Source organism: Aethalodelphis obliquidens, unplaced genomic scaffold (assembly GCF_003676395.1).
Source record: "Aethalodelphis obliquidens isolate GAN/ISIS:26980383/991018 unplaced genomic scaffold, ASM367639v1 scaffold2, whole genome shotgun sequence".
Lineage (NCBI taxonomy): Eukaryota > Metazoa > Chordata > Mammalia > Artiodactyla > Delphinidae > Aethalodelphis > Aethalodelphis obliquidens.
The window spans coordinates 23,118,230-23,144,582 of record NW_020837946.1 but is presented as its reverse complement, the minus strand read 5'-3'; the positions used below and the strand labels follow the sequence as shown (position 1 = coordinate 23,144,582).

Here is a 26,353-nt window from a genome sequence, read left to right as displayed (position 1 = left end):
TTGTGTTGAAGGAAATATCATGAGGGAGAAAGAGAGTAACAAAGATTTTTTTTAAACCAAGAATGAGAATAAGAACCTTCCCCCAAAAGAAAGTTGATGTCTTAAATTGCTATTGTTTTGGCATCATTTATAATCATTTACTAACTGGTTTTTGAGGGTAAATCAGCTTATCTTCTGTTTGTAATTCTTGTGAGGGCAATGTAACTTCTTTTCTTTAATCTATCATTTCTAATTACCTTCAAGGTTAACTCTATACAACTTAAATCACATTTTGCTACACTTTATAGATCCTGGGATTGTCTTACCGCTATTTTGTCATCAGTATAATTCTAAAAATTCTATTTGCAATCTGTAGGACCTGGAGTGGTAAACACAGCCAGAATTAAAATGTATTGACGAATGAAAATAAGTTCTTTGATCTCAGTGGGAAAAAGAGAAATGCAGTCATACACGCCTGAATTCCACTGCCTTTAATTCTAAGCCTTTGAAGTTTTTCTTTCCATACTTTGGTTCATAGTTTGTGTTTTATTTTTTTCCTGGTAGAGTTGGTTGATATGCTTAGAGTTGAAAAGACAGGGATTTTTTTTAATAAAGATGGATTAATACAGATAATAAGTGTTTGTTTCTATAAGGCTGAATACAATGGGCATTTGTATCTACTCTCCACATACTCCTACTGTATAGAGCAATGCTTTTCGAACTTCCGTGTATATAGAAACCACCTGACAATCTCCTTAAAATGCAGACTCTGACTCAGTAGGTCTGGAGACCCTAAATTCTGCTTTTCTAACAAGTTTCCAGGTGGTGCTCTGGGGACCACACTTTGAGCTGTAAGGATAAATATTGAATGAAGGGAAGGCTAGGAGTATCCTAAATATTTTACTTTAATACTTTCACTGTATTAGGCATCTTAACATCTATTATCTGCTATTAACCTTCATAATAGCTCTAGAAAGTGATGTTATCCCTAAGATGTGGGAACATAAATAGACATAGATATAGCAATTCAGAATAACAAACTCGTCTCTCTGCTCAATAAGCAAGGTGTGCATTGTGAAATTACCTAACCTCTGAAGGTCTTAGTTTCCATTTTGTAAAAAGAGGATAAAATAGGTACCTCACAGGGAATGTTAGAAGGGGTTAAGATGTACGTACAGCATCTAGTTCAGTGCTTGACCCAAGTAAGCCCTTAAAAAGTTATCTGTTGTTATTGTTACAGCTCTAATTGTAGCAGTATATTTTGCCAGTCAACTAAGAAAAATACTTAAGTGCCTATATTTCATATTTAGTGTTAGCCATTAAGAGATGGTATAATTTGAATTATAGGTGTAATTGACAAACTTGTACTTCTATTGACCTGATTGGTTAAGATATTAATCATATAATATTACTTTCCCTCTTTACATAATAACCTTGGTAATAAACATTCATTGCAAATTATGAATGTACTGACTTCTTTGTAGTTTTCATCAGTCAACACTGAGGCACACTGAGTATGTATTTTTTTCTCAGCATGGGCAAGTACAAGTCAAGTAGTGTACCCTAGTACGCCAATCATGTAGTAATTTCAAGATTGTTAATTAGCATCACATTGAAGTGGTAAGATTATCATGGTATAATGCCTTAATTTATGTTAATAAGTCTTTATTTTACCTTATACAAGAATCACAAATTTCCACTAGATGTAAAAAGAATGAAAGCACCAACTGAAAGCTTTTAATAAAGTGTTAATACATTTAAATTTGTAATTAACATTAATTATTTTACAATCCTTTATTTTAAAGGAAATGATATAATAAAACAAAAAACATATTATATCTAAAAGGTAAATTTTTCTTTCTAAACATAACTGAAATTTCAGTAACTGAAGTGAGAATCACCATAGAAGTATAAGAAATGCCCTTTGCCCTCAAGAAAAAAAAAATCACACACAAATAATTAGAAATTAATTATTGTCTAAATTTTGTGAAAATACAAAGTAAGAATTCAAAAATGGGAGAAGACAGGAGTAATTATAGGGATGATAAATGAGACAAGCTCAGATTTGAAGGATCCTCGAGGTTCAAGCGGATGTAGTATGAAAACAAAAAACAACCACTCAGAAGATAGCATCTCTTTTTCTTTTTTAGAAGAGCACGGGAGTAAGGATCAGAAAACCTGAAGTTGAAGTCGGTGCTAGTTTGAGCAACTGACTATATGTTTCTTGAACCATATTTTCTCATTTGTCAAATGAGAGATTTATAAGGAGCCAATGACTGAGGTACTGTTCCAATATTAATCTACTAAAAGCAACAAAACTAACCTTAACTTTGAACTAAATTCTTCTGAATAGGGTGCCTTCTGTAAACTTTTTCTCAAGTTTTGAACTGGGAGGGGGGACCTTTCAAATTAACTAGCACAGCTGACCCTCTTGGGAAGGGGCCTTCCATTTGGAAGGATTTTGAAAAGAGTAACATTCCTGGTCTTTTCCTCTACCCCTCATTTTCTCTTCTTCTTTGGATGAAGAGTGACTTATTTGATTGGTAATTTGAGATTTTTCTTTGCTTTTAATTTTATAATCAGATAACCCTTCTGGACTATTCTCTCTCAATCAGTAAAGAGCCTGCCCTTGCAGGGATGGCCTATGGCTGTCCAGTTTAGTCATTCAGTAGGATTTAGATACTAACTCCAGGGTAAGGTATTAGGAAGCCCTTATGTGTGCATAAGTCATGTTCTATAATCCAAGCTACTCTTTCTTTCACACTCTTCTGTCTATATTTCATTTACTACTGAAATTTAAGGGAAAGGTGGTTGTTCTCATTATGCCCTGAACTAGCACAGAGGATCAGATTGTCAAATCAGAAGCATAAAATAAGTTTACCTAGTGTTATATTTTGCCAATACTTCCAAGGAAACAAGCAATCAAGAAACATGGACGGAAAAAAGAGGGGGGGGGGGCGGTGAGACCTAGGACATTCTAAGTGGCTCCTCAGGTCTTTCTTTTTTGCATCAGGCATGCCTTCCAACCTGGAGTAAGAGATGAAATTATCAGAAAGTTTTGCAAATCACCTCATCTAGCAGAGATTTTTAGGTTATGAAACATCTGTGTTTTATAGCCAGATTGTTATAGGCCTCATGTGGCATTTTCCAGGGAACTGTGTTTCGAAAACCCACAGATTCTAGATTTGTCTACCATAAGCTAACCAAACCATGGACATCCTACTGAGAGCACTCTATAGATAAGAACTCTCTTCCTAGTAAATGTTATTATTTATTTACCAGGAAGTGCCTTATGAGCATTTTTACAAGAAAGATAATGCAGGAGGTCACTTTCTTTCCCTGAGTGTGTCTCTTGGTAATCAGAGAGAAATAAATCACAATCCACTGTTTTAACACCCTCTTCCCCAGACCCACTCAATTCCTACAGACTAGGGTAGAAAAGTACATACAGGAGTGGGAATAGACATAGTATAGCTTCTGACATTAATCCAAATAACTATTATTGTTTGTTATGAGCAGAAATAATATAAGAAAACTTTTATCTTGGAGAAGAAGAGCCTAGCCAGACATTATAGAAAAGTTTAGGGGTGAGTAAATGGGGATAGATTGACCAGTCAGAAGGCATGAGATGGTGAGTCGAGCCTTACAGTAGTAACAATGACAATGGGGAGGAAGGAGTGAAACCCAAAGGTATTTTAAAGAAAGAAATGTCAGAAACTGGCAACTTTAAGAATAGAATAAAGGTAAGACAAGCGTTTCCTCTACAACTTCTAGTGAAGGAGATGAAACTGAAAGTGGTAAAATTAAATAAATAGCATTATTTGCAGAGTGGATCAAAGTCATAAAAAAAAAGAGATAATCTGAATTTAATTGATAAGTGAGAAGGTATGGCAGTCATCCAAAAGGCAGTAAGCCAGATAGTTTTATTGGAAAAAAACAAGTTTGGGGAATATGAGAAAATTTGGAAATGAGAAAAATCTAATAGTTCATTCATTCCGTTAACAAATGTGCATTGAACATAATACTTTGTGTTATTTCTAGCCTTGGGGATATAGATGTGCATAAAACAACTGCAAACAAACAAAAACAAACAAAAATCCCTGCCCTTCATTATTCAATTCCCCTGTGCTTTTCTTATCTGATCTCTTACTACCCCCAGACGCTGTCCTCAGTGAAAAAAATCATATTCTTAATTTCATCTTCCTAGAATGTGCTTCCACCCGCATCCTTCACCAAGAGATCATGTCAGGAGATCTCTCTTCTTAAACACTTTTACCTTCTGAAGCATATGCAGTCAGTGCTCTGCTCATATACGCCCACACTTACCCCTCCAGTGCATGTCAGTCTGATTCCCAACTGCCAACATGATGGCATTTTAAATGTTTTTATATCCTAAATAATCCTTGAAAGTTTCCTTTCACTGTTGAAGTCCACTTTGGCCACCCCTATGGCAGTTAAGAAGTGATGTGGCATTAAAACCTGTGAAAAACAACCCACAGTCAGTGACTGGTAGTAGTCAGTGTATACGTACTGCACTTCCCTCACCCCTAAGGTGGGATGTCTTTGAGAGACGTGGCCTGTACTGCAGAAGTTCTCCAGCAAGGTCACGGTCCAGTCCCCCGCAGTGGTAGCTGGCTTACTAAGCCTTCATTAGCCACCTTTCCTTTCTTGTCTTAGTTAGAATTGCTATAGGCAAGGATAACTGAACACAACCTTTCCTATACAAAATATCATTTACTGACTGTGTTTTTAGCTGTGGGAATACAGTTGGAGATTATTAGTTGCCAATCTTTCCTTTGGAAAAAGCAAAACAAAACAAAGCAAAAAACCTAAGACTTTTAGTTGCTGAAATCCTTTGCAATCAATGACTGGGCAATATTAGCATCTTGGCAGTTTCCATCAGAAATGTGCTCCTTACAGGCGTCACGCTACACTGGTCACTAATTGGCATTTAACATTCACTGTGAAAGTTTCAGGAACTAAACAGTAGAAGCAGCAATATCAAGGATGTCAAGATACCATGACATGACACAACTCATATCAAGTTGAGTAGGGAAACTACTGGTTTTACTGGTGTGATCACACTCATAAGGGTTGCTTTAAAATGTGCTGCTGGTGGAGCTGATGACTCTAACAGAGGTGGAGCTCTTTATGGGGAAATGAGGAGTCTGAATGTCAGAGGCAAATGCCTGACTGTTTTGTTCTAACTCACTACTTTCAGTTTAAGGATTCTCAAAAGATAGTTGATGATATATACATGCACTAGACATCCTGCTCTGTAAGTTTAATTTTGAACATATAGTCAAGGTAGAATTTTATCTTCAGAAAAGATTATGGACATTTTCATGCATTCCATCTTGATATCAATCATAGTCTCTATGGTTGTTTTGATATGAATCTAACATTATAAAGTCACTATCCAAAACTTCTCAGGATATAATGAACATACACTAAAATTTAAAATAAATTTCCTTGACACACATCCCAAGAGGAAATAAGTCATTAGATTTCATGAAGTAGACATGTCAGTTTTCTAGCAAATTTCATTCACTGATTCATTCAGTCATTTATGCCAGGCAATAGAAATTGAACAGTGACTTAAATATACAGTAAAAACAAAACAAAACAAAACAAAAAAACAAACAAAAAAAAAACACCTGCCTTCATGGAGATTAATTCTAGAGAAGAAAATGGCAGTTAAAAAGAAAGTTTAAAAAAATAATATAGATGTTAACAAGTGCTATGGAGAAAAAATATATACATCAAGGGAATGTGACAGGACATGGTGAGGTGGGTTTAGGGGAATAGCTATTTTAAATGAGGTAGTCAGGGAAAAACTCATCAAGGTGATTCAGTCAAAGCAGAAAGGGGGTGACAGAGTGAGCCATGCCAGTATCTACTGTAAGAGCCTATCAAGCAGAGAGAACAGTGGATGCAAAGACCCTAACATAGAAATGTTTCTGCACAGTAATTAAGTCAGCACCACGTGGAGAGGAATACATGTGAAAAGGAGTAGTGGAGATGTGGTAAGAGAGGTAGCAATGGTCTGATCATATAAGGCCCTGTGAGCCATTCTAAGGTGTTTGGTTCTTAATATTGTATAAGCCGTGTGGGAAACCTCTGGAAGATTCAGAGAAAAGGAAGGACGTTAATTGACTTATATTTTAGTACCATCAATCTGGCTAACATGTTAGAAATGGAGTATATTAGTCAGATTAGGCAAATGGCTGTTAAAAAAATAAATCATCTTCAAGTCACAATGGCTTAACATAATAGCAGTTTATTTATCTATTTATTTTGTTCATAGAACTAAGTGCATATGAGTGTTTGGCAGAAAAGAGCTCTGATCCAAGTAGCCAGTGAGGGATTCAGGGTTGTGTATCTTGTGGCTCCCTCAGAGCCCCAGCCCAAGGGTGTCTGCTACCTCCTTCTACTCCTCAGCCAGTCGGAGGAGAGAAGGAGAGCCTCTGAGAAGCAGTGCATATTATTTCCAACAATAATTTACTGGCCAGAACTCCATCACATGGCTGTATCTAACAGCAAATTAGGCTAGGAAATGCTGCCTAAATCCATGTTCAGGAGGAGAAGGAAGTGGGTTTTGGAGAACAATTGCTATAGGGAAGAGAGGCAGAAACAGGGAACTAGTTGAGAAGTTGATTTTGTCCAAGAGAGAGAAGATGGCAGCCTGCTCCACAGTGGTGGCAGTGGATATGATGCGAGATGATGCGAAGAATTTCCCAAACTCTTGTTTTTCTTTTTTTGGTGGAGGAGAAGCAATATTAAGAGATGCTATATGAAAAAAATTGTTCAGATCAAATATGATTAGAAAATGCTGGATGTCTTTACAGAAGATTTCTTGGAACTTTTATTAAGCATAGGATTTTTTTGTTTGTTTTGTTTTTGTTTTTTATTGCCTAAAGATAAATGTAATAGGCAGTTGTCTAAAATAATTCTTCAGAAATTTTTTAATAGACAGTATCACATAAATAGTATTCCATAGAATATTCTTTGGGAAGAGAAATTAATTATTGTTTAGAAGACAAGACTTTGGTCTTTGACCTATACTGCCTGTGTGACTTTGGGTGAGTTTTTAACTCCCTTTGAAATACTATCCTTGATTCTGAAATGAACCTGTTATTACTTAGACTGCTATCCTTACAGGGTTATACAAGTCAAATAAAATATTGTACCTGTGAGTACTGTAAGTATAAAAGAGTGTTATTATAACTGTTTCTGTAACTAAGAAAGAGCAGAGCACGTGGAGATGCAGAGTTTTTACCGTGAAGAGACTGCACGTCTGACCATCCAGGAGTCCTACAGGGTAGTATCATCTTGACAATGGTCACTGGGCTGGGCCTCAGGCTTTTACACCCTGGAATTGGTGAAAATAGATCTGCAAAGCCAAACTCTACCTGTCAAGTCATAACATAGAATTGTACGTAAACAGGACTCCTAATGTATTAATTTAAAATAGTCTGGGACCACTATGTTTGTGACCCCCATTCACGATACCTTCTTTCCAATATAGGAATATTTGAGAATGCCAAGTAAAGAGTTTAATGTTTGTTTAATGAACACATTGAATCAGAGAGAAAAACAATACGTATGTTGTGGAGGGTATTCTCTTTCGGCCTTTATGAGAACTGATGCACATAAGCCCTCAGCTCTTCAGTGAGCATGTCGGCTGTGTTGAGTGTCTAGGTCAGTTCTCCATTATTGGGCTGAGAGGATGCCTCTTTCTAAGCTACACAAATTGAGCAAATTTTTCACTTCAAACTGTCTTGTTACAAATTAGACAGAGAACCAATGATTTGATTTTAATTTAGTCACAGTCTCTGTCTTTTTGTGGTTTCCTGTGATTACATTGGGTTACCTGGGAATGCCCAGTGACCTGAATGACTCATTCACAGTTGATTAAGCTTATCCATTATGTCAGGTGTTATCAGTTAACCATGAGCAGTCTCATTACTGATATGAAAGACCTGGGGCTTAACATCAATGAGGGAAGACCCAGCTAAGGAGAAAATGGTAGTGGTTATGGTTGATGCTAAAGTTTATAAAACATATAAGATTTTAGATTGGGTAAAGTAGAAGTTAGGAATCAAAATGCAAATATAGAGCAATGAGCAACATGCTTCCACTGCGAGAGCATCTGCCTGCCCTCTGTTGGGTGTAATGCCAGGTGGTTGGAATGGCTTAGCTGTTTTCATTCTATCACTTTCACGTTATTTTTCCCCTTCACTTTTGACGGATAATTTTGCTGAATATAAAAACAGATTGGTGGCTTTTTCTCTCAGCACTTACAATATTTCACTCTACTTTCTTCTTGCTTGTGTGGTTTATTACAAGAAATCTATTGTAATTCTTATCATTGTTCCTCTACAAGTAAGGCAGTTTTCCCCTCTGGCTTCTTTCAAGATTTTGTCTTTGATTTTCTGCAGTTTAAATAGGATGTATTTATCCTGTTTGGTATTCACTGAGCTTCCTAGATTTTGGTTAGATGTCTGTCATGAAATTTTGGGAAGTTCTAAGTCATTAATTCGAATATTTTCCTGCTCTGTGCTCCCTCTCTTCTCGTTCTGGAATTCCAACGAGTTACACCTTTTGACTGTCTCATAATTATTCAGTGTTTTATTATGTCTATTTATCTTTTCTCTCTTTGCATTTCAGGCTGGGAAGTTTCTACTGACATATGTTCAAGATCACTGATTCTTTTCGTTGCTATGCTGTCTACTGATGGGCCCATCAAAGACATTCTTCATTTCTGTTACAAAATTTTGATTTCTATTGTTTCTTTTTTATTGTTTCTTAGTATTTTCATCTCTCTGCTTACATTCTCTACCTGTTCTTGCTTATTGTCTAACTTTTCCACTAGAGCCCTTAAATATTAAACATAGTTAAGTTCCCTGTCCAATAATTCCAACATGTGTGTCATATCTGTCTTGTTCCGATGATTGCTTTATCTCTTTCTACCGTGTTTATTTCTTGCCTTTTAGAGTGCCTTATGATTTTGTTGTTGTTATTGTTGAAAGCCATATATAAGAACTAAGGTAAATAGGTCTTTAGTGGGTATATTTATATTATTCTGTCTGGATGTTGAACTGTGTTTAATGCTTGATGTGGCCACGGGTTCCAGAGGCTTCAAATTCCTCATGTCTATTTTTTTGGTCTTTTTCGACATTGGACTTTTCTAAATATGTCTCTTCAGAGTGAGTCTGTGTTTTGTAGCTCTTTCAGCTATAATTCTCTATTACTGTACTGGGTACAGTGCAGCTGGGGCTACTCTTCGTTGTGGTGCACAGGCTTCTCATTGCGGTGGCTTCTGTTGTTGCGAAGCCCGGGCTCTAGGCGCGCAGGCTTAGTTGCTCCGCGGCCTGTGGGATCTTCCCGGACCAGGGCTCGAACCTGTGTCCCCTGCATTGGCAGGCGGATTCTTTTTTTTTCCTTTTAATATCTTTATTGGAGTATAATTGCTTTACAGTGGTGTGTTAGTTTCTGCTGTATAACAAAGTGGATCAGCTATACATATACATATATCCCCATATTTCCTCCCTCTTGCGTCTCCTTCCCACCCTCCCTATCCCACACCACTAGGTGGACACAAAGCACGGAGCTGATCTCCCTGTGCTATGCGGCTGCTTCCATCAGCTATCTATTTTACATTTGGTAGTGTATATATGTCCATGCCACTCTCTCACTTCATCCCAGCTTACCCTTCCCCCTCCCCGTGTCCTCAAATCCATTCTCTGCGTCTCCGTCTCTATTTCTGTCCTGGCAGGCAGATTCTTAACCTTTGCACCACCAGGGAAGCCCTATGATAGAGTTTTTTAAATTAGAAGGCATGGGCTATATATCAGAGCTTTAATAATCTCAACATAGAGATCCCATAAAACGTTGATCTTAAAACTTTAAAAATTTTCCTCATTTTATTTTTGGTATTAGTTTACTACTTATTATTATTTTGACACATTTTAAAATGTACTCCATGAAAAATATGGCACTTATAATACTATTCACCAGTTATTTCCAACTCTCCATTTCTAGGCACTTGGTTGGATTATAGTTTTTAGCATGTGCTGCTTCTGGTCAGAATTCATTGACCATGGGTAATTCTCTGGAGTTCATTTTCCCTCTGACACCACAATTAACCTTTTTACAGAGAATGGCTTTTCTGTCCACATTGGTCTTGATGCATTTACAGAATGAACAAGAAGTAAACTTTTGTTGATTTAAACCACTGTGATTTGGGGATTGTTTGTTACTGCAATGTAACCTATCATATTCTGCTCATTACAGAAAAGTCAGTTCTTATTTGTATTTGAATATATACCATTTGCTTATCTAATTAGTCCTAGTAGTAATTTATGCCAAATAATAAGAGTTCTGATTTCAACTTATTGATATCTTGTTTTTTTTCTGTAATCTCAGTAGTAAAAGATGGTTTGGTTAAGTTGCCCCCCTGTGATTTATTCTCCAGCAAGTCAATTTTATAGCTACTTATTTTATAGTAAGTTTCATTGCTTTCATACACTTCAGAATTAAAAATGTGTCCTTTGTACAGCAACATTTCATTTGCAGAATAAATATTGGTTAAATAAATTAATGAATGCAGATTTATTACTTTATTTTTTCAAATTTTTCTTCTCTAAGTACCATTTATTTTTTAATTTAATTTTACATATAACCACAAGTTTATCAGGAATTCATTATAAACACAATTTTATTGATTTATCTGTGGGAATATTCCAGACATTTATTATTTAAGGGAGCATTTTTTGACATATTTTTCATGGAAAAATTTGTTCTGACACCATGTTACAGTGTGTACTCATTTGATATATCTGCATATTCCTTAAAATGTTAAATATAGTGGGAATTTATATTAATATATTTGAATTTCAAAGGCATTTGGAGGATCTCGCTGCTTTTTAGGGCAACATTACTATGAATTCTTTTGGAAAATCAAGATTTATTTTATCTTTATTTATCTTTATTAATGATTAAGATTTTATAAAATGACTTTACTTACAGTGAAAAATCGGCATCATGTTTACTCCCAAATTAAATTTAATATCAGCCTTAAATTTCATATCTTGTTAAATCAGAGTTGTAGCTGTAAGATAATTTATAGTTGTAAATTATTTCCAATAATTTCTCTTGAATAAGAGATGAGTGGTAAAATAATCAATATAATCAATATTTTGAAGTTTAAACGTTTGATTCCAGGAATATAAAAATCTAGGGTAGAGGTTCAGCCAGATGAGTGAAGGTTGTGTAACAAAGAAGCTGTAACAAAGATTGATATCTTGTGAAATTTGAAGGCTTTGTTAGGAGTAAAAACCTGAAAGGAACAGCAAGGCCCTACCAAAAAGCAGTGAGTCCCATCCAAATGTATGTACAGGGCCAAATTGCTTTTCAAGAAGTCAATGTTAAGTCCTTTGGAAAAGATAGTGATATGAGCACCAGCCTTCAATATTTGTCTCCCTCTCATCATACTGACTAAAATGATAAAATGAAAATAAATAAGCATGGGGAAGAAAACTCATGTCAGCATGGAGTAATGCCATCTCAATAGATGCAGAAAAAGCTTTTGAGAAAATTCAATACCCATTTATGATAAAAACTCTCCAGAAAGTGGGATAGAGGGAGCATAATATAATAAAGGCCATATATGACAAACCTACAGCTAGCATCATAGTCAATGAGGAAAAGCCTAAAGCATTTCCTTTAAGATCAGGAACAAGACAAGAATGTCCACTCTTTCCACTTTTATTCAACGTAGCTCTGGAAGTGCTAGCCATGGCAATCAGAGATGAAAAAGAAATAAAATGAATCAAAATTGGAAAAGAAGAAGTGAAACTGTCACTGTTTGCAGATGAGATGATACTATACATAGAAGTTCCTAAAGATGCTACCAGAAAACTACTAGAGCTTATTAATGAATTTGGTAAAGGTGCAGGATACAAAATTAACACACAGAGATCTGTTGCATTTCTATACACTAACAACAAAAGATCAGAAAGAGAAATTAAAGAAGCAATTCCACTTACCATCACATCAAAAAGAATAAAATATCTATGAATAAACCTACCTAAGGAGGCAAAGACCTGTACTATGAAAACTATAAGATGTTAATGAAAAGAAATCGAAGATGACACAAACAGATGTAAAAGATATACCATGTTCTTGGATTGGAAGAATCAATATTGTCAAAATGACTATACTACCCAAGGCAATCTACAGATTCAATCCATTCCCTATCAAATTATCCTTGGCATTTTTCACAGAACTAGAACAAAATTTTTTTTAATTTATATGGAGACACAAAAGACCCCGAATAGCAAAAGCAATCTTGATAAAGAAAAATGGAGCTGAAGGAGTCAGGCTCCCTGACTTCAGATTATGCTACAAATCTACAGTCATCAAAACAGTATGGTTCTGGCACAAGAAACAGAAATGTAGATGAATGGAACAGGATAGGAAGCCCAGAAATAAATGCACTTACCTATGGTCAATCTACAACAAAGAAGGCAAAACTATACAATGGAGAAAAGATAGTCTCTCCAATAAAAATGCTGAGGAAACTGGACAGCTACATGTAACAAAAGAAATTAGAACAATTCTTTAATACCATACACAAAAATAAACTCAAAGTGGATTAAAGACCTAAGTATCAGACCAGATACTATAAAACTCTTAGAGGAAAATATAGGAGGAAACTCTTTTTCATAAACTGCAGCAATATCTTTCTTGCCTGTCTCCTGGAGTAATGGAAATAAAAACAAAAATAAACAAATGGATGGAGATATATGTATATGTATAGCTGATTCACTTTGTTATACAGCAGAAAGTAACACACCATTGTAAAGCAACTATACTCCAATAAACATGTTTAAAAAAAAATCTTACTATCTTCTCACTTGTGAGGTCTGTTCTGATCGTTCCAGGCATGCAATGGTAGTTTAGTAGTTCTGCCTTCTCCCTTATCTTGTAATTTTTGTTATCTTCCCAAGCAGTGATCACTCCTCTCACATCTTCTTGCTCTGAGGAGGCTAATTTAGAAATATCTCCTGATGTCTTTTTTCTTTTCCACAAGCATTCTCTCATTCTGGGCTTAATCCTCTTAGCCCCTATTCTTTGTCTGTTATGCATATTCAATAAATATTTGTAAATAAAAAAATAACATAAAATAAACAAATGGGACCTAATTAAACTCAAAAGCCTTTCCACAGCAAAGGAAACTATAAACAAAACAAAAGGACAATCCACAGAATGGGAGAAAATATTTGCAAATGATGTGACCTACAAGGGATTAATCTCCAAAATTTACAAACAGCTCATGTGGTTCAATATCAAAAAAACAACCCAATCAAAAAATGGGCATAAGACCTGAATAGACATTTCTCCAAAGACATACAGATGGCCAAGAGGCACATAAGAGATGCTCAACGTCGCTATTAGAGAAATGCAAATCAAAACTACAATGAGATATCACCCCACACCGTTCAGAATGGACATCATCAAAATGTCTACAAACAATAAATGCTGAAGAGGGTGTGGAGAAAAAGGAACCCTTCTGCACTGTTGGTGGGAATGTAACAACCACTATGGAGAGAAGTGTGGAGGTTCCTTAAATAACCAGAAATAGAGCTACTGTATGATCCATTAATCCTCACTCCTGGGCATGTATCCGGAGAAAACCATGGTTTGAAAGGATACATGCACACCAGTGTTCATTGCAGCACTGTTTACAATAGCCAAGACATGGAATCAGCCTAAATGTCCATCAACAGACAAATGGATAAAGAAGATGTGGTACATATATACAATGGAATGTTACTCATCCATTAAAAATAATGAAATAATGTCATTTGCAGCAACATGGAAAGACCTAGAGATTATCATACTAAGTGAAGTAAGTCATACAGGGAAAGACAAGTATATAATATAATTTATGTGTGGAATCTAAAGAAATGATACAAATGAACTTATTTACAAAACGGAAACAGACTCACAGACTTAGCGAATGAACTTATGGCTACCAGGGAGGAAGAGTGGTGGGGAGGGATATACTGGGAGTTTAGGACTGACATATACACACTGCTATATTTAAAATAGATAACCAACAACGACCTACTTTATAGCACAGGAAACTCTGCTCAGTATTCTGTAATAACCTAAATGGGGAAAGAACTTGAAAAAGAATGGATACATATGTATAACTGAATCACTTTGCTGTACACCTGAAACTAACACAATATTGTTAATCAACTCTACTCCAATATAAAATTAAAAAAATTTAAAGTACAAAAAATAAATTTCATGAAATAAGTATATAATAACTTAAAAAAAAAAGCTAGGGAATGAGAGAAAGAGAATCAAACTGTTATTTAAAATGTCATTGCGATCACAAAGTTGCATCAGATTTAGTCTCTCTTCTTGGAACACATGGGCAACTAGCAGTATCCAGATCATCTTCCCATTTCTCCTTCATGAATGTACTGCAATTCAACAAATACGTTATGGATCACGTACTATTCTCAGTAAACAGAATGATAAAAAAAAAATCTTGACACAGATTTCACAGCCTTCACAAATATTAACTCAAAATTGATCCTAGACCTAAATGTAGAATGTACAACAGTAAAACTCCTAAAGATAACATATGATGAAGTCTAGGTGACCTTCAGCATGGTGATGCCTTTTTAGATGCAACACCAAAGACATCATCCATGAAAGAAATTACTGATGAGCTGGATGTCATTAAAATTGCTCCACATTTTATGTCTTCAGGGAACTTCAAATTCAAATGACAATGAGATACCACTACACACCTATTATAATGGCCAAAATTCAGATCACTAACAACACCAAATACTGGTGAGGATGTGGAGGTACAGGATCTCTCATACGTTGGTGGTGGGAATAAAAAATGGTACAGCCACTTTGGAAAACATTTTGGTGGTTTCTTAAAAAAACAAAACATACTCTTACCAAATTATTCAGCAGTCACACTCTTTGGTGTGATTGCTCCCAGAGGAGTTGAAAACTTATATCCACACAAAAAATCCTACACATGGATGTTTATAGCAGCTTTATTCATAGTTGCTAAAACTTGGAAACAAGCAAGATGCCCTTTAGTAGGTGAACAGGTAGACTGTGGTACATCAAAACAATGGAATATTATTCAGCACTAAAAAGATGTGAGCTATCAAGCCATGAAAAGACATGGAGGAACTTTACATGCATAATTCTAAGTGAAAGAAGCCAATCTGAACGACTACATACTGTATGTCTCTAACTATATGACATTCTGGAAAAGGCAAAACTATGGAGGCAAAAGAGATCAGTGGTTGTCAGGAATAGGGATGAGGAGAGATAAATAGGAAGAGCTCAGAGGATTTTTAGGGCAGTGAAAATACTCTGAAGATATTATAATGGTGGATGTATATCATTATACTTTTGTCCAAACCCACAGAATGTATGATACCAAGTGTGAACCCCAAGTAAACCTTGGATTTTAGGTGATTATGATGGGTAAATGTAGGTTCACCCTTGGTAAAAAAATGTACCATTCTGGTGAGTGACATTGATAATCGGAGACTCTATGCATGTATCAAAGGTACAAATGGCTGTACCTTCTTTTCAATTTATTGTAAACCTAAAACTGCTCTAAAAGTTTATTTTTAAAAAATAAAAGAATGTATGTACAGAGAGATTGAGTGATTTGCCCACTACTTTATGTTTGAATTTATATATTTATTGAGTAAACTTATTCTAACACCTCTTATGAGCCATCAAAACATCAATATGCTTCTGTCCAAAGTACACCTTTTAGAAGTTCCCTTTGTAGAGGTTTGTTGGTGTGCTCTCTGATTTTTTTAAAAAAACGTTTCATAAAGGATATTTAGTATAGAATTCAATGTCTTTATATTAAAACTTTTAAGATATCAATTATCTGGCATCTGGCTTCCATTTTTGCTGCTGAGCAGTCAGATCTCAGCCCAACTGTACCCCCTTTGTGGTAATCTGTATATTTTCTCTGGCTACTATTAAGAACTTCTTTTCACATTTGATCCTCTGCATTTTCACATTGTCGTGTTTGGTATGGATTTCTTTATCTCTTTCTTCTGGGGGTTCATTAGATTTCTTGAATCTATGGGCTGTCTTTCATCAGTTCTGAAAAATTCTCTGCCAGCCTCTTCAAATACTGTTTCCAGCCCATTTTCCCTCTATGCTTCATTTAAACTTTGGACATGTGTCAAACCTCACTCCTTTATGCATTTTCTCTGCTTCTGCTGACTCTTATTCTTACTGGTTCTCCTTGACAGTGCCTTGCTTCTTGTGTGCTAAGTTAAGTTTTACTGTGAGCTGTTCTTTTTCCTTGGAAAATTATTTGTAGGAGGTTTAAGGCTAAGAATGAACATGTATTCTTTCAGAGGGGATATGTTTTTGCTACCTAAAGGGCCCTACCTCTCCAAGAACTGTTTATGTTAAATTTGTGGCTGGAGGTCTTTTTTGGTCTGCTCAGTTGATGTGAAATTGGATTGCATATGTATGCTAGTTCAGGGACCTCTTACCTATTTGCTCTACTCTGTGCCAAGGCATATTTTTTCAGCCCCCTTGGGATTGCAGTGAAGTGGGGTACACTTATTTCTGGGTCACCTGTTTCCTCTGAGGATACAGCTTTATTTTAAGAATTTGATCTTTGACTTTGGTTGGAAACTGAGTTTTACTTTCTCTCTTCCCACCCAAGCTCATTCTCTGTACCCATCCATGCTCAGGTAGCGTGTGTAACATTAAGCTTGAGTGCCCCAAGTTTGGTAAAAACGTGGACAAAAGAAGCTTTAGTGCTTTGCTAACTTCTCTGGATTTCTGTCTTTACTTTTTTGTTAGTTCTTTGGTGAGATACTTATACATGTAAGCATAAAACAATAGATTATCATCACCATGTTGAATAGTTTTCATTTTCAGCTAGAGATTCCATCCCTTAATGTAATCAGTCATAGTATCTCTGTTTCACTGCTCTTAGAAATTGTATCAAATCAATGGGGATTATTAGGAACTGTTTAATGAATAAAACATCTGAGAGAATTGGTTAACAATAATTAGAAGTGTGAAGGAACATTTTGGAAGAGGAGAGGGACTGACACCTATGTGATTTGAATCTAGTTAATTTTCACACTATGACTAGATACACTTTTTACTACACTTATTAATATTTTTGGTGACAAAGAATATCTAGGATAAAATTCTGGCATTCATAGGCTTTCAGGCACAAGTTTTTGCTTACTTGTAAAGCCATTTTTGCCCATTTAAAATATTTATAATCTTTTCTGGGTTTTATGTATTGCATGATATAAGTAGACCTTTCCCCACTCAAAGGTCAAACATAAATTTACCTGAACTTTCTGTTTTTTAACTATTATTGGTTTCACTTTCTTAACCTCTATTTTTTAGAGGTTTAATCAGGAGTTTATTTTTTATGGATTAATATTGTCTTTTTTTCCAAAAAGTTACCCAGTTTTTTTTTATTAACCAGTTGCAATTTATTAAATATAAATATTATGTCATTATGTCACTATTTTAGGATTTACCTATATCATAAATTAATTTGGCCTATTCATGGACCATATCTTTCTGTTATATAATTATTTCCTACCTATTATTAAATAGTCTTCTAATTTTACACATTTAAATTACAGATATATTAATATTTGAAGATAAAACTTATCTTTATTGTCCCATAATTATTATATTTACAAATAGTTTTGAATTTTTGACTTAATTATGAACATTTCTTTAGTTCATGGTAGCTTATTCAAATGCCATATCTATAAGAATATCTTATAATAATCAACTTTAAAAGGAGACATTCTTTAGGTCAAGGGGAAAAAGTTCTTGCCCTAAATATCAGAATGGGATAATAAAAGAAGTTATCTGAAATGGTAAACTGAGCACATCTATGTACCTTAAATTTGAAAGTGAAGTTCATCACACATTTTCTCTGGTTTATGATTTCTTTATGTCTTTATGTCTTGATTTCTCATACAGTTGATCCATGCTCTGATTCTAACATAGGGATTATAGATGTTGCCTGGTTGAAGTTTAATTGACTCAGTTGCTCATAATGTATGCTTTTTTGACCTGTGACAGTTGGGCCTGGAGAAGCAAATCTACTGAAATTCTGAGCCCTGGTAATTTTCCTTGAAAATTGTATGCACAAAGCATTACTTGAAACAAAATGTGTATTTCTCATTACACTTTATTCATTAAGGCCCTAAAGTCTTCTGGAATATTACATAATTTTTGTAAATGCCATACATGTCAGCTCATCTGAAATTGAGAGGTATTGAGTATTCTCAATACGACTATCTGAAAACTATCTCATTAATTTGGTATAAAAGATCCTTTATCTATAGCATTTGAGTCAGCTTTTCTGATATTCTAAATTCTTACCATAATAAAACACTTTATCTTTCAGAAATATGCTGTCCTTAAGATGGCTGAACTTTGAACTACACTGCCTATATAAAACTCAACCTTATATAGCAATTAACTTATTTAGATTGTCAGATTATTGTTAGCAATTATCCATTTTAATTGTTATTTTAATTATTTTAGATTACTTTAAATTTTGTCAAATCAATTCTTATTTTTTCTTCTTCCAGTACCCATCATAAAGTTACAGTATGGTCCATATATATCAGAGGGTCTAGATGTTGTACTCAAGAATATTTTATAAAAAATACTTATATTTAAAAAAAAGAGAAAGTGAACATATCCCTAAATGAAAAAATACTTTCTGGTACATGTTTCAGAAGCACTTTATTCAAGTCTGCTTAATGAATAGAACTTGAGTGAACATCTGTTTAGACTCTTTCAAATAAAACACAAATGTGTTTTACTTTCCTTGGGAACATAAACATGTCCTAAAATAAATCTAAATAAAATTGCATTGTTATTGAGTTTATATTTCTTTTCTTCCTAAACTATATTTGCTTTTTTAAATTAAATTTGAAAAAATATGAAGCAATCATTAATACGGTTAACTGGCTACTTTATTAGTTCTTTTTAAAAATACAGCCACAATATGTAAAAATAGCTCATGCCACTAAAAGATATTAATTGTATATATTTACTGTGTTTATTTTTACCTGTATCATCTATTAACACATAACACAAATTAGGAATATAATCTGAAAATAATTATAAATTTTGTTATATACAATCGTGTGTCTTTTTCCATATCCAGATATCCATACATATGCTAAAGTTACTGATACATAATCTATTTTAATTCCTTTTTAGACATAGGATATAAATAGCAAATTTATTATTCAGGACTTAAAAATAAGAGTATTCTGGTATCTTTTTTGTGTGTAAAAATATATTCATTTGACTTATCCTGTGCCTGTTAAAAAAAAAAATTCAGAAAACTTTAATTGTTGCCACTTACTTTCCACTGTCTCTTGTTTTGCCCTCCTTTCTACTGTATCAATGGCTATTTGATATATTTCCTACATTTCCCAGTTAGTAGACTCTGGCAGCATAAACGGAGTTTGATGGTCTCATCGTCTGTTAGCTGAACAAGTTTTGCTATCTGTGCTGTATATGAGTCCGTACTTGGTATGGGAAAGCTTCAGGAACTGGGTTAGGGCTGAGGACGGCAAAGTAAATGACAGCAGCTGGGTGAAAGCAGCATTTAAAAGAGAGATTCTGCTCCCATATTCCTGAACTAGTGTCTAGATCAGTTTATGATTCTTCTTTCCTTAAAAAGAGCGAGATGATTGTGTTTTATATTATCAATTTAAATATTATAATGATGTATTAGATATAACTGCTTGAGCTGAACATACTGGCTATTAGCTACTGCTCTTTGTGAAAATATCTTAGTTTACTGAATCTCAAAATTGGTATTATTTTTATAAGTACTATTTTATTTTGTTCCTCTGTTTTCCTCTTTGTAATTTCTTCACTTGGACTGTAAGAATTATTTTCAAACTTGAGTTTTCTCTTGGCCAATTCTCCTTCTGAGTAATTTCACTTGTTTCAGTACACATTGAGATACAGGAACGTGTCAATAAGTTCTATTCTGTAGCAGAAATGACATCAGTGAAACCTTAGTTAAGATAACTGTTAACCTTATTCTTCCATTCATCAACCCTTCTGGCCCCCTTGGGTTGCGTTCTGAGAACTGGCATTATTCTGTATTTTGTGTGTTTACAATGAGCTGAGAGGAACACTCTATTGAACCCTAGACACAATAACTATATTGAATAATAGGACCAAAATAATAATTTTTGCTGTGTTTTGTACTGGCAGAGAAGTATTCCAACAAACACGAGTTGTTAACATAGTAAAGATAGAAAATCCTATACAAAGACTTTGTAAATGTTAACACTGGTACAGTTATGCAAGCACATATTTTCCCTAACAGGATTAGTATTGCCAGCTGTCTGCATTCAAAGAGACAATTTTAATATTATATGAAACACTGAATAAAGAGACCATAATAGTTAAATTAAATTGAAATATGTATCATAATTACAAATGAAGAAATTAAAACATACCTTCATGTTACCTGCTGTGATTGTTAATAAATGAACAAAATGGAATATTTGAATCTCAATTATGGAGAAGTATTTGCAAAAAATAATATTTTATTATAATGTACAATTTTTACAAAGATTTTTACACTTATTTTAATCCTCTTTTATGGTATGTTCTCTTGATTGTAAATCCCAGGAGACTAAAAATTCATGTTCCTTTATCTAATTGGAGGGTATAGCGGATTGACACTTGCTTACTTCACTCCCTACAACCTTCTGATTTCTAGAGGCTGGGAAGTTAAAAAGCTACGTTTCCCAGAAACACTTGAAGCTCAAGTTTTGTGTGTAATTTGGGTTCTGCCAATTAGATGTACTTACGTGAAACCTAGAAGGTGGAAAGGAGTCTAGGGTATGTGTCTGAGGTTTTTCTGCTGGAAGACATCTGCTGGAATTGTCGAATATCTCTAGGGTGCCTTTTCAGGATCATGGTTTCCTTGATCAGAGCTGTATCCTCATAATAACTTCCTAATCATGACCAGCTTCTAGGTCACAGAAGATGTATTAACTCCCTGGGTGGTTCAGTTCTGTGGCAAAGCTCTCAGGATTGTTCTGTTAAAAGTAGTTTGGCATCTGTCCTTTCAGCCTTCACTATGAATGTGAAGGCCATTTACTGCATCTTTTTTTCTGCTGTTAGTAGCAAACAGTGTCCTCTGCATTTGAACCAGCTGATAGCATTAAAAATAACTTATTTTCCGTTTTATTTACTTATTTCAATTTTTTTTAACCACAGAAACATATATAGTAAAATAAACCAAAAAAAATAGAGATGATCCTATAATAATAAGTAGGCATTCCCTGGCCCTACCTCCAATCCCTTATCTACAGATAATAACTTTTCAATATTTCAGGGTTTTATTCTTTTAGTACTTCATATTCTTTGGTACTTCATACTTCATATTTCTGAATAATGAAAATTGCAGCAATGTTGATTTGCTCATGTCAGACATGTTCTGCTGATTTTCTACTAGGTGATACCTATGCTCTTTCCCATCTCTTTTCTCAACAACCACCCAATACAGTTATATCACAATTTTTTATTTCTTTATTATGTTTGTAACTTCAATAATATATCTATACTTTTATCCTCTTTCCATCAACTCTAGAAATAATATTTTGACTCCACTCTTGTAAGATAAGGATATATCACCCCTACCCTTCCCTGACCTCTGTCTCCTCTCCCTCACTCCTACTTCCATTGTGTTTTTGTTTCTGTAGTTATAAATAGAATATTTATAGTAAATAGCACATTTTCTTTCTCTTAAAAATTTCTATTAAACTTCAAAAGGGTTTAAGCTTTCTTTAGACATATTAGGATTTGATAATGAAAGTCTTATTTCTGTTACCAGGTTGTTCATAATTTTATTACCTTTTCTCATGATCATTTAATTCCTGATCTTTCAAATCAGAAGTTCCACTTTAGTCTTTTCTCATACTGAAATCCCTCTATTGCCTTGGTGTTTTATTTGCTGTTCTCTTCATATTTTTCTCCGCTTTGTATTCTATGAAGCACCAGAAACTACACACTACACTAAAACGTAACCAGTTCTACTTGACAAAAAAGAGTAGGCTTTGCTTTATTATGAGTTTCCAAAACATAGAAGGTCATCACTTTGTTAACCTTATTTAATTTGCAGCAGAATAACTTCAGGGAACAATTTAAACAATACAATACACAGAGACTCCCTGTTTCCTTTTCTGGACAATAATTGAAAGTTTACCAGCCATCATGTTCATGGATTACTTTTCCGTAATACTTTACTAGGTACTTGTTTATATTGAAACCTATTAGCTTATTGTGTGGTAACTCACAAAGTTACATATTTTTTTCTGTCTTAACGTCATTTAGCTTAGTAATCTCTTCCTTATAAGTACTTAAGGCAATTTGACACTGCTGAGATTCCACTGGACTTTTTCATGATTCCTCTAGATTATTTATGATTATATAAGATATCTCTCTATCCCTTTGTGAGTTAATTTTAATATCTATGTATATGAATTATTATATGTATAAATATTAGAATATATATTCAGATAAAGGATATTAGTTTCTTGTAGTATTAACTTCCAAGCATGCTGAAGTCCCAGTAGTCACAGGTAGAGAAGAGATAGGAAGAGACAGGAAACAGGTGGATCCAGAGTCAGGTCCCTTGGAGAGCTCTAGGACTAGTCTTGTAGGGAGTGATAGTAAGACAGATGACAGTATACAATGTGGCAGCAGGTTCCTCCAGGGCAAGTCACGATGCTTGTAGATGGATCAGTGTCATCATTGTAATTGTAGATGGTGTGAGTGATTTGGATTTGAATAGAGACATGAAGACATGTGTGGTCTTAGGGAGAAGGGGATGGCAAAATATGTCCAGATTATCAGGAATTAGGGCAATGTTCTACCTTTATAATGGAGACAGACTATAATCAAGAAAAAAAGACATAATTCCAGCTACATATTTTGGAAGCCATGGCCTAGGTCAGAAGAGAAGATTGCAGTTCACTGGGCACAGAGGTGTCTTGGGAGTTCATTCTAACCTAGTGTTTATTAAAATGTCATCTATTATGATTCCCTGGAGTTCTGACTAAAAATTCAGATACTTAGTCCTGTTCCACTTGTTAGGGCTGAGAGAGGATCTAGAAATCTGTATTAAACTCCCTGGGAGATGCTTATGAAACTTAAAATTTGGGAACACATCTTTAAGCATACCAGATACTGGGCTTAGGACAGGAAGACAAATACTAGGCATTTTATTTCACTTGCTTGCTCCCCTTTACCCAGGTATTGGGGCCAGTCTTTCCAATCTACTGTCAGCCTTGTCAGTGAGGACAAAGGAATGGAAAGACGATGCCTATAGGTTCAAAGCATTTATACCTGCTGTGGAGGGAACTAGAAAAGGATGGGACTGAGAAGGGATTGCTTGTCTTTACTGTGTCCTCTGTACTAGCTGAATATGGCAATAAAACATGAAAACTCATTTTAGCTTCATCACATTCCACTGTTTTCCATAACAGTTACTAAAAGATTATATCTAATAGATGTAGCTTCATAATCAATATAAAACAATATATGAACATATTAAACATAATATAGTTTATGAGATCTAATTTCCCTTTGTAACTTTCATTGATATGAAAAAATCTGTTTTTTTCTTTAATAAAAATGAGGCTATATTAGTCCTAAATAGTTAAAAATAAGTCTTAAATATAATGTTGAAATAAAATAAAAATAAAGTTTCACAGCCCAATGACTAGTTTCTTTTCATTCACCTGGTGACTATAAAGAAGGCTGTTAGTTGGAATAAAATCATCTGGAGTGTGCTGAGCTGCATTAAACTGTAGGGGCTTTCAATGTTAAGGAATGTGATTTTGATTTCACCTGCTGACCTTTTTGAAGGCAACTTATAAGAAACAGTTGATAGTGATATCATGCTGTTGGCACTTGAGCTTTCTGCTGGAGGTTGTAATCTAGTCGTTGTAAACCTGTAATTACTATTTCCTAAGTAATTCTAGATTTTCATTATTGAGTCTGGATACGTCTAAAATGTATTGAGAAGTAATACGCAAACAGGCATAGTGATCGAATGATAAAAATAATTGTGTTAACAATATTAAACTTTGATCTTTCTGGTGATATAATGACACTACTGGCAAGAACATTTAGTGCCACTGGCAGGCTAAGTTCTATTTTTTGATGTTATTGTTATTATTGTTTTTATAGTTACCAAATCTTTTAGTATTTCATAAGGAAAGATGTTTTATTACAGTGTTATGAATCTCTACATCATAGCTTTGAGAAAGAAGTGAAAGATAGATTAAATTAAAATTTAAATGTCTGTCTGATTATTCAAGGTAAATATTTTAAAATAGTTTTCTATCAATAGCACTTTGTATAGAAGATGTGGAAGCCATGAGAATCTCTGTAATGGAATGTGAAAAAAATTTTGCTTGTTTGTTTTGAAAAAAAATCCTGGTAGAGTCATCATTGCTCCTATGAAATATACATAATAGATAATATAATATAATAGATAATATAATTCCACCAAACAGGTAAATATCCCAAATCAAAGTTTAATTCTGCATGTGAAAATATATCATATATAATACCTTCTTTTTGTGAAAGAGAATGAAACCTTTCTCTTTTTCTTTTTCTTAAAATCATTTTACTTTAATATGTTTTAGGCATTGTCCTAGGCACAGGCAATAGAATTGTGAAGAAGAGCAATGGTTTACCCTTGGAGACCACATATTCTGTTGGGGGATATAGAAAGTAAGCAGCCTTTACAAATCTATAGCCACTCCTCTACAGTAATTTTGATGCCACATGTTTTCAAAAGTATCAGTAGATTCTAGGATCTAGGAGTGGGAGCCCCAAATTGTTCACATACATCAGATTGATTAAAATTTGATAGCTTAGGCTATGTGTGTGTGCATGTGTGTTCATAAAAAATACATTGGAACATTTTTCTAAAGGGCTAAAGTAAATAAAGTCTTGACATCAAAGTTAAATGCTGTAATGATTGTTATTTTAAAACGACATGTCGACGTCGGCATCAAGTAAGTTGGTAGTGGCCAGCCTCTCTTAAGAAGTGTTTTTGAAGACTTAAACATAAGGAAATGGCATGGGGTTACCTTTATGGAGGAAAGAGAAGACAAAGAAATGAACTGGGGGTTTGGAATAGAATTTCATCTGTGATGAAGTCTGTATTGTGGAAAGAGCACTGTACTAAGTATGCAAAGATACAAATTTAAGACTTGTTTTGTTCCTTTTGAGTTATTTTACATAGGGCAAGTTACTTAAGCTCACTGACTCATTCAGGACTATTGTGAGAATCAAATGAGATAAACTTTAAAACAGGGGTTCTTAACCTGAGGAGCGCTAATGGCGGCAGCTGGTCTGTGAACTAACTAAAATTGAATCTAAATGTTAAGGGTGTGGTTTCTTTTCTTTCTTCACAGCCTCAAATGGATCTCAGTGATACTCTAAAAACCTCACTATTGCTCTTAAGTGTCACACTTAAGAGCAATTTCTTCACTACTTTGCCCATTAGGGGTGGTGTTTGTTTTATGATTTTTGAGACAGAACACAAGAGATTGCTTGCAATTGTTTCTTTTTTTTTTACTTTCTTTTGTTTCCCCCACAGTACTTTGCAGTGCTTCTATCAGTAGGTGTGTCATTGACACATGCAAGGAAAGAAAAAAAAACCCAGTAAATTCAAGACGTCAGTTACTGAATATGAGAATAACCTGCAGAAGGCAGTAAATTGACAGTGAGCTAGAATGTAGCCTTAGATTTACATTTTGCAACTTCGTAGATGACATACTGTATTCCAAATATTGTTTTCAAACTCTGAAAAACTAAAGCACCTAGGGCTGAAACAACTTCTTGGAACTTCTTTTATTTAACTAGCTAAATTGTTTCATTTTAGGGTTGTCCTTTCTTTGAATTCAGTTCTGGTGTTATTACTTGAATAAAAGCAAAATATGTGAAAATGCTGAGGGGAAATTGCATTATTCTCCCACAAGTAGCATCTACCAAAAGAATATAGAGAAGATTATAAAACTATGAAATATGGGATTATAAATGTTAATATATGTAGTAATATTATATAATTAATATTTTAATAAATTTATTGGCAGCAAAAACATTTATTTATAACTTTCCCATTTTAATATTTTATTTCTCAAACAATACTCATTCTGAGAAGAATAAAGATTTCAAGAACAAAAGTCTGGGAAAACATCATGACAATTGTAAATGCTCAACGTGGGCAAAG

General features: G+C 34.4%; 1 protein-coding gene across 1 annotated transcript in view; it reads left to right on the top strand.

Annotated features, from left to right (window-relative positions):
- Positions 1-9,269, top strand: part of SPAG16 (sperm associated antigen 16) — a 325,936-nt gene extending 316,667 nt beyond the window's left edge. Inside the window, exon 11 of the mRNA XM_027122178.1 lies at positions 8,650-9,269. Within this exon, the coding sequence (XP_026977979.1) occupies positions 8,650-8,668 (19 nt within the window). The 3' untranslated portion in view covers positions 8,669-9,269. The remainder of the gene's footprint in view (positions 1-8,649) is intronic.
- The last annotated feature ends 17,084 nt before the right edge of the window (positions 9,270-26,353 follow it).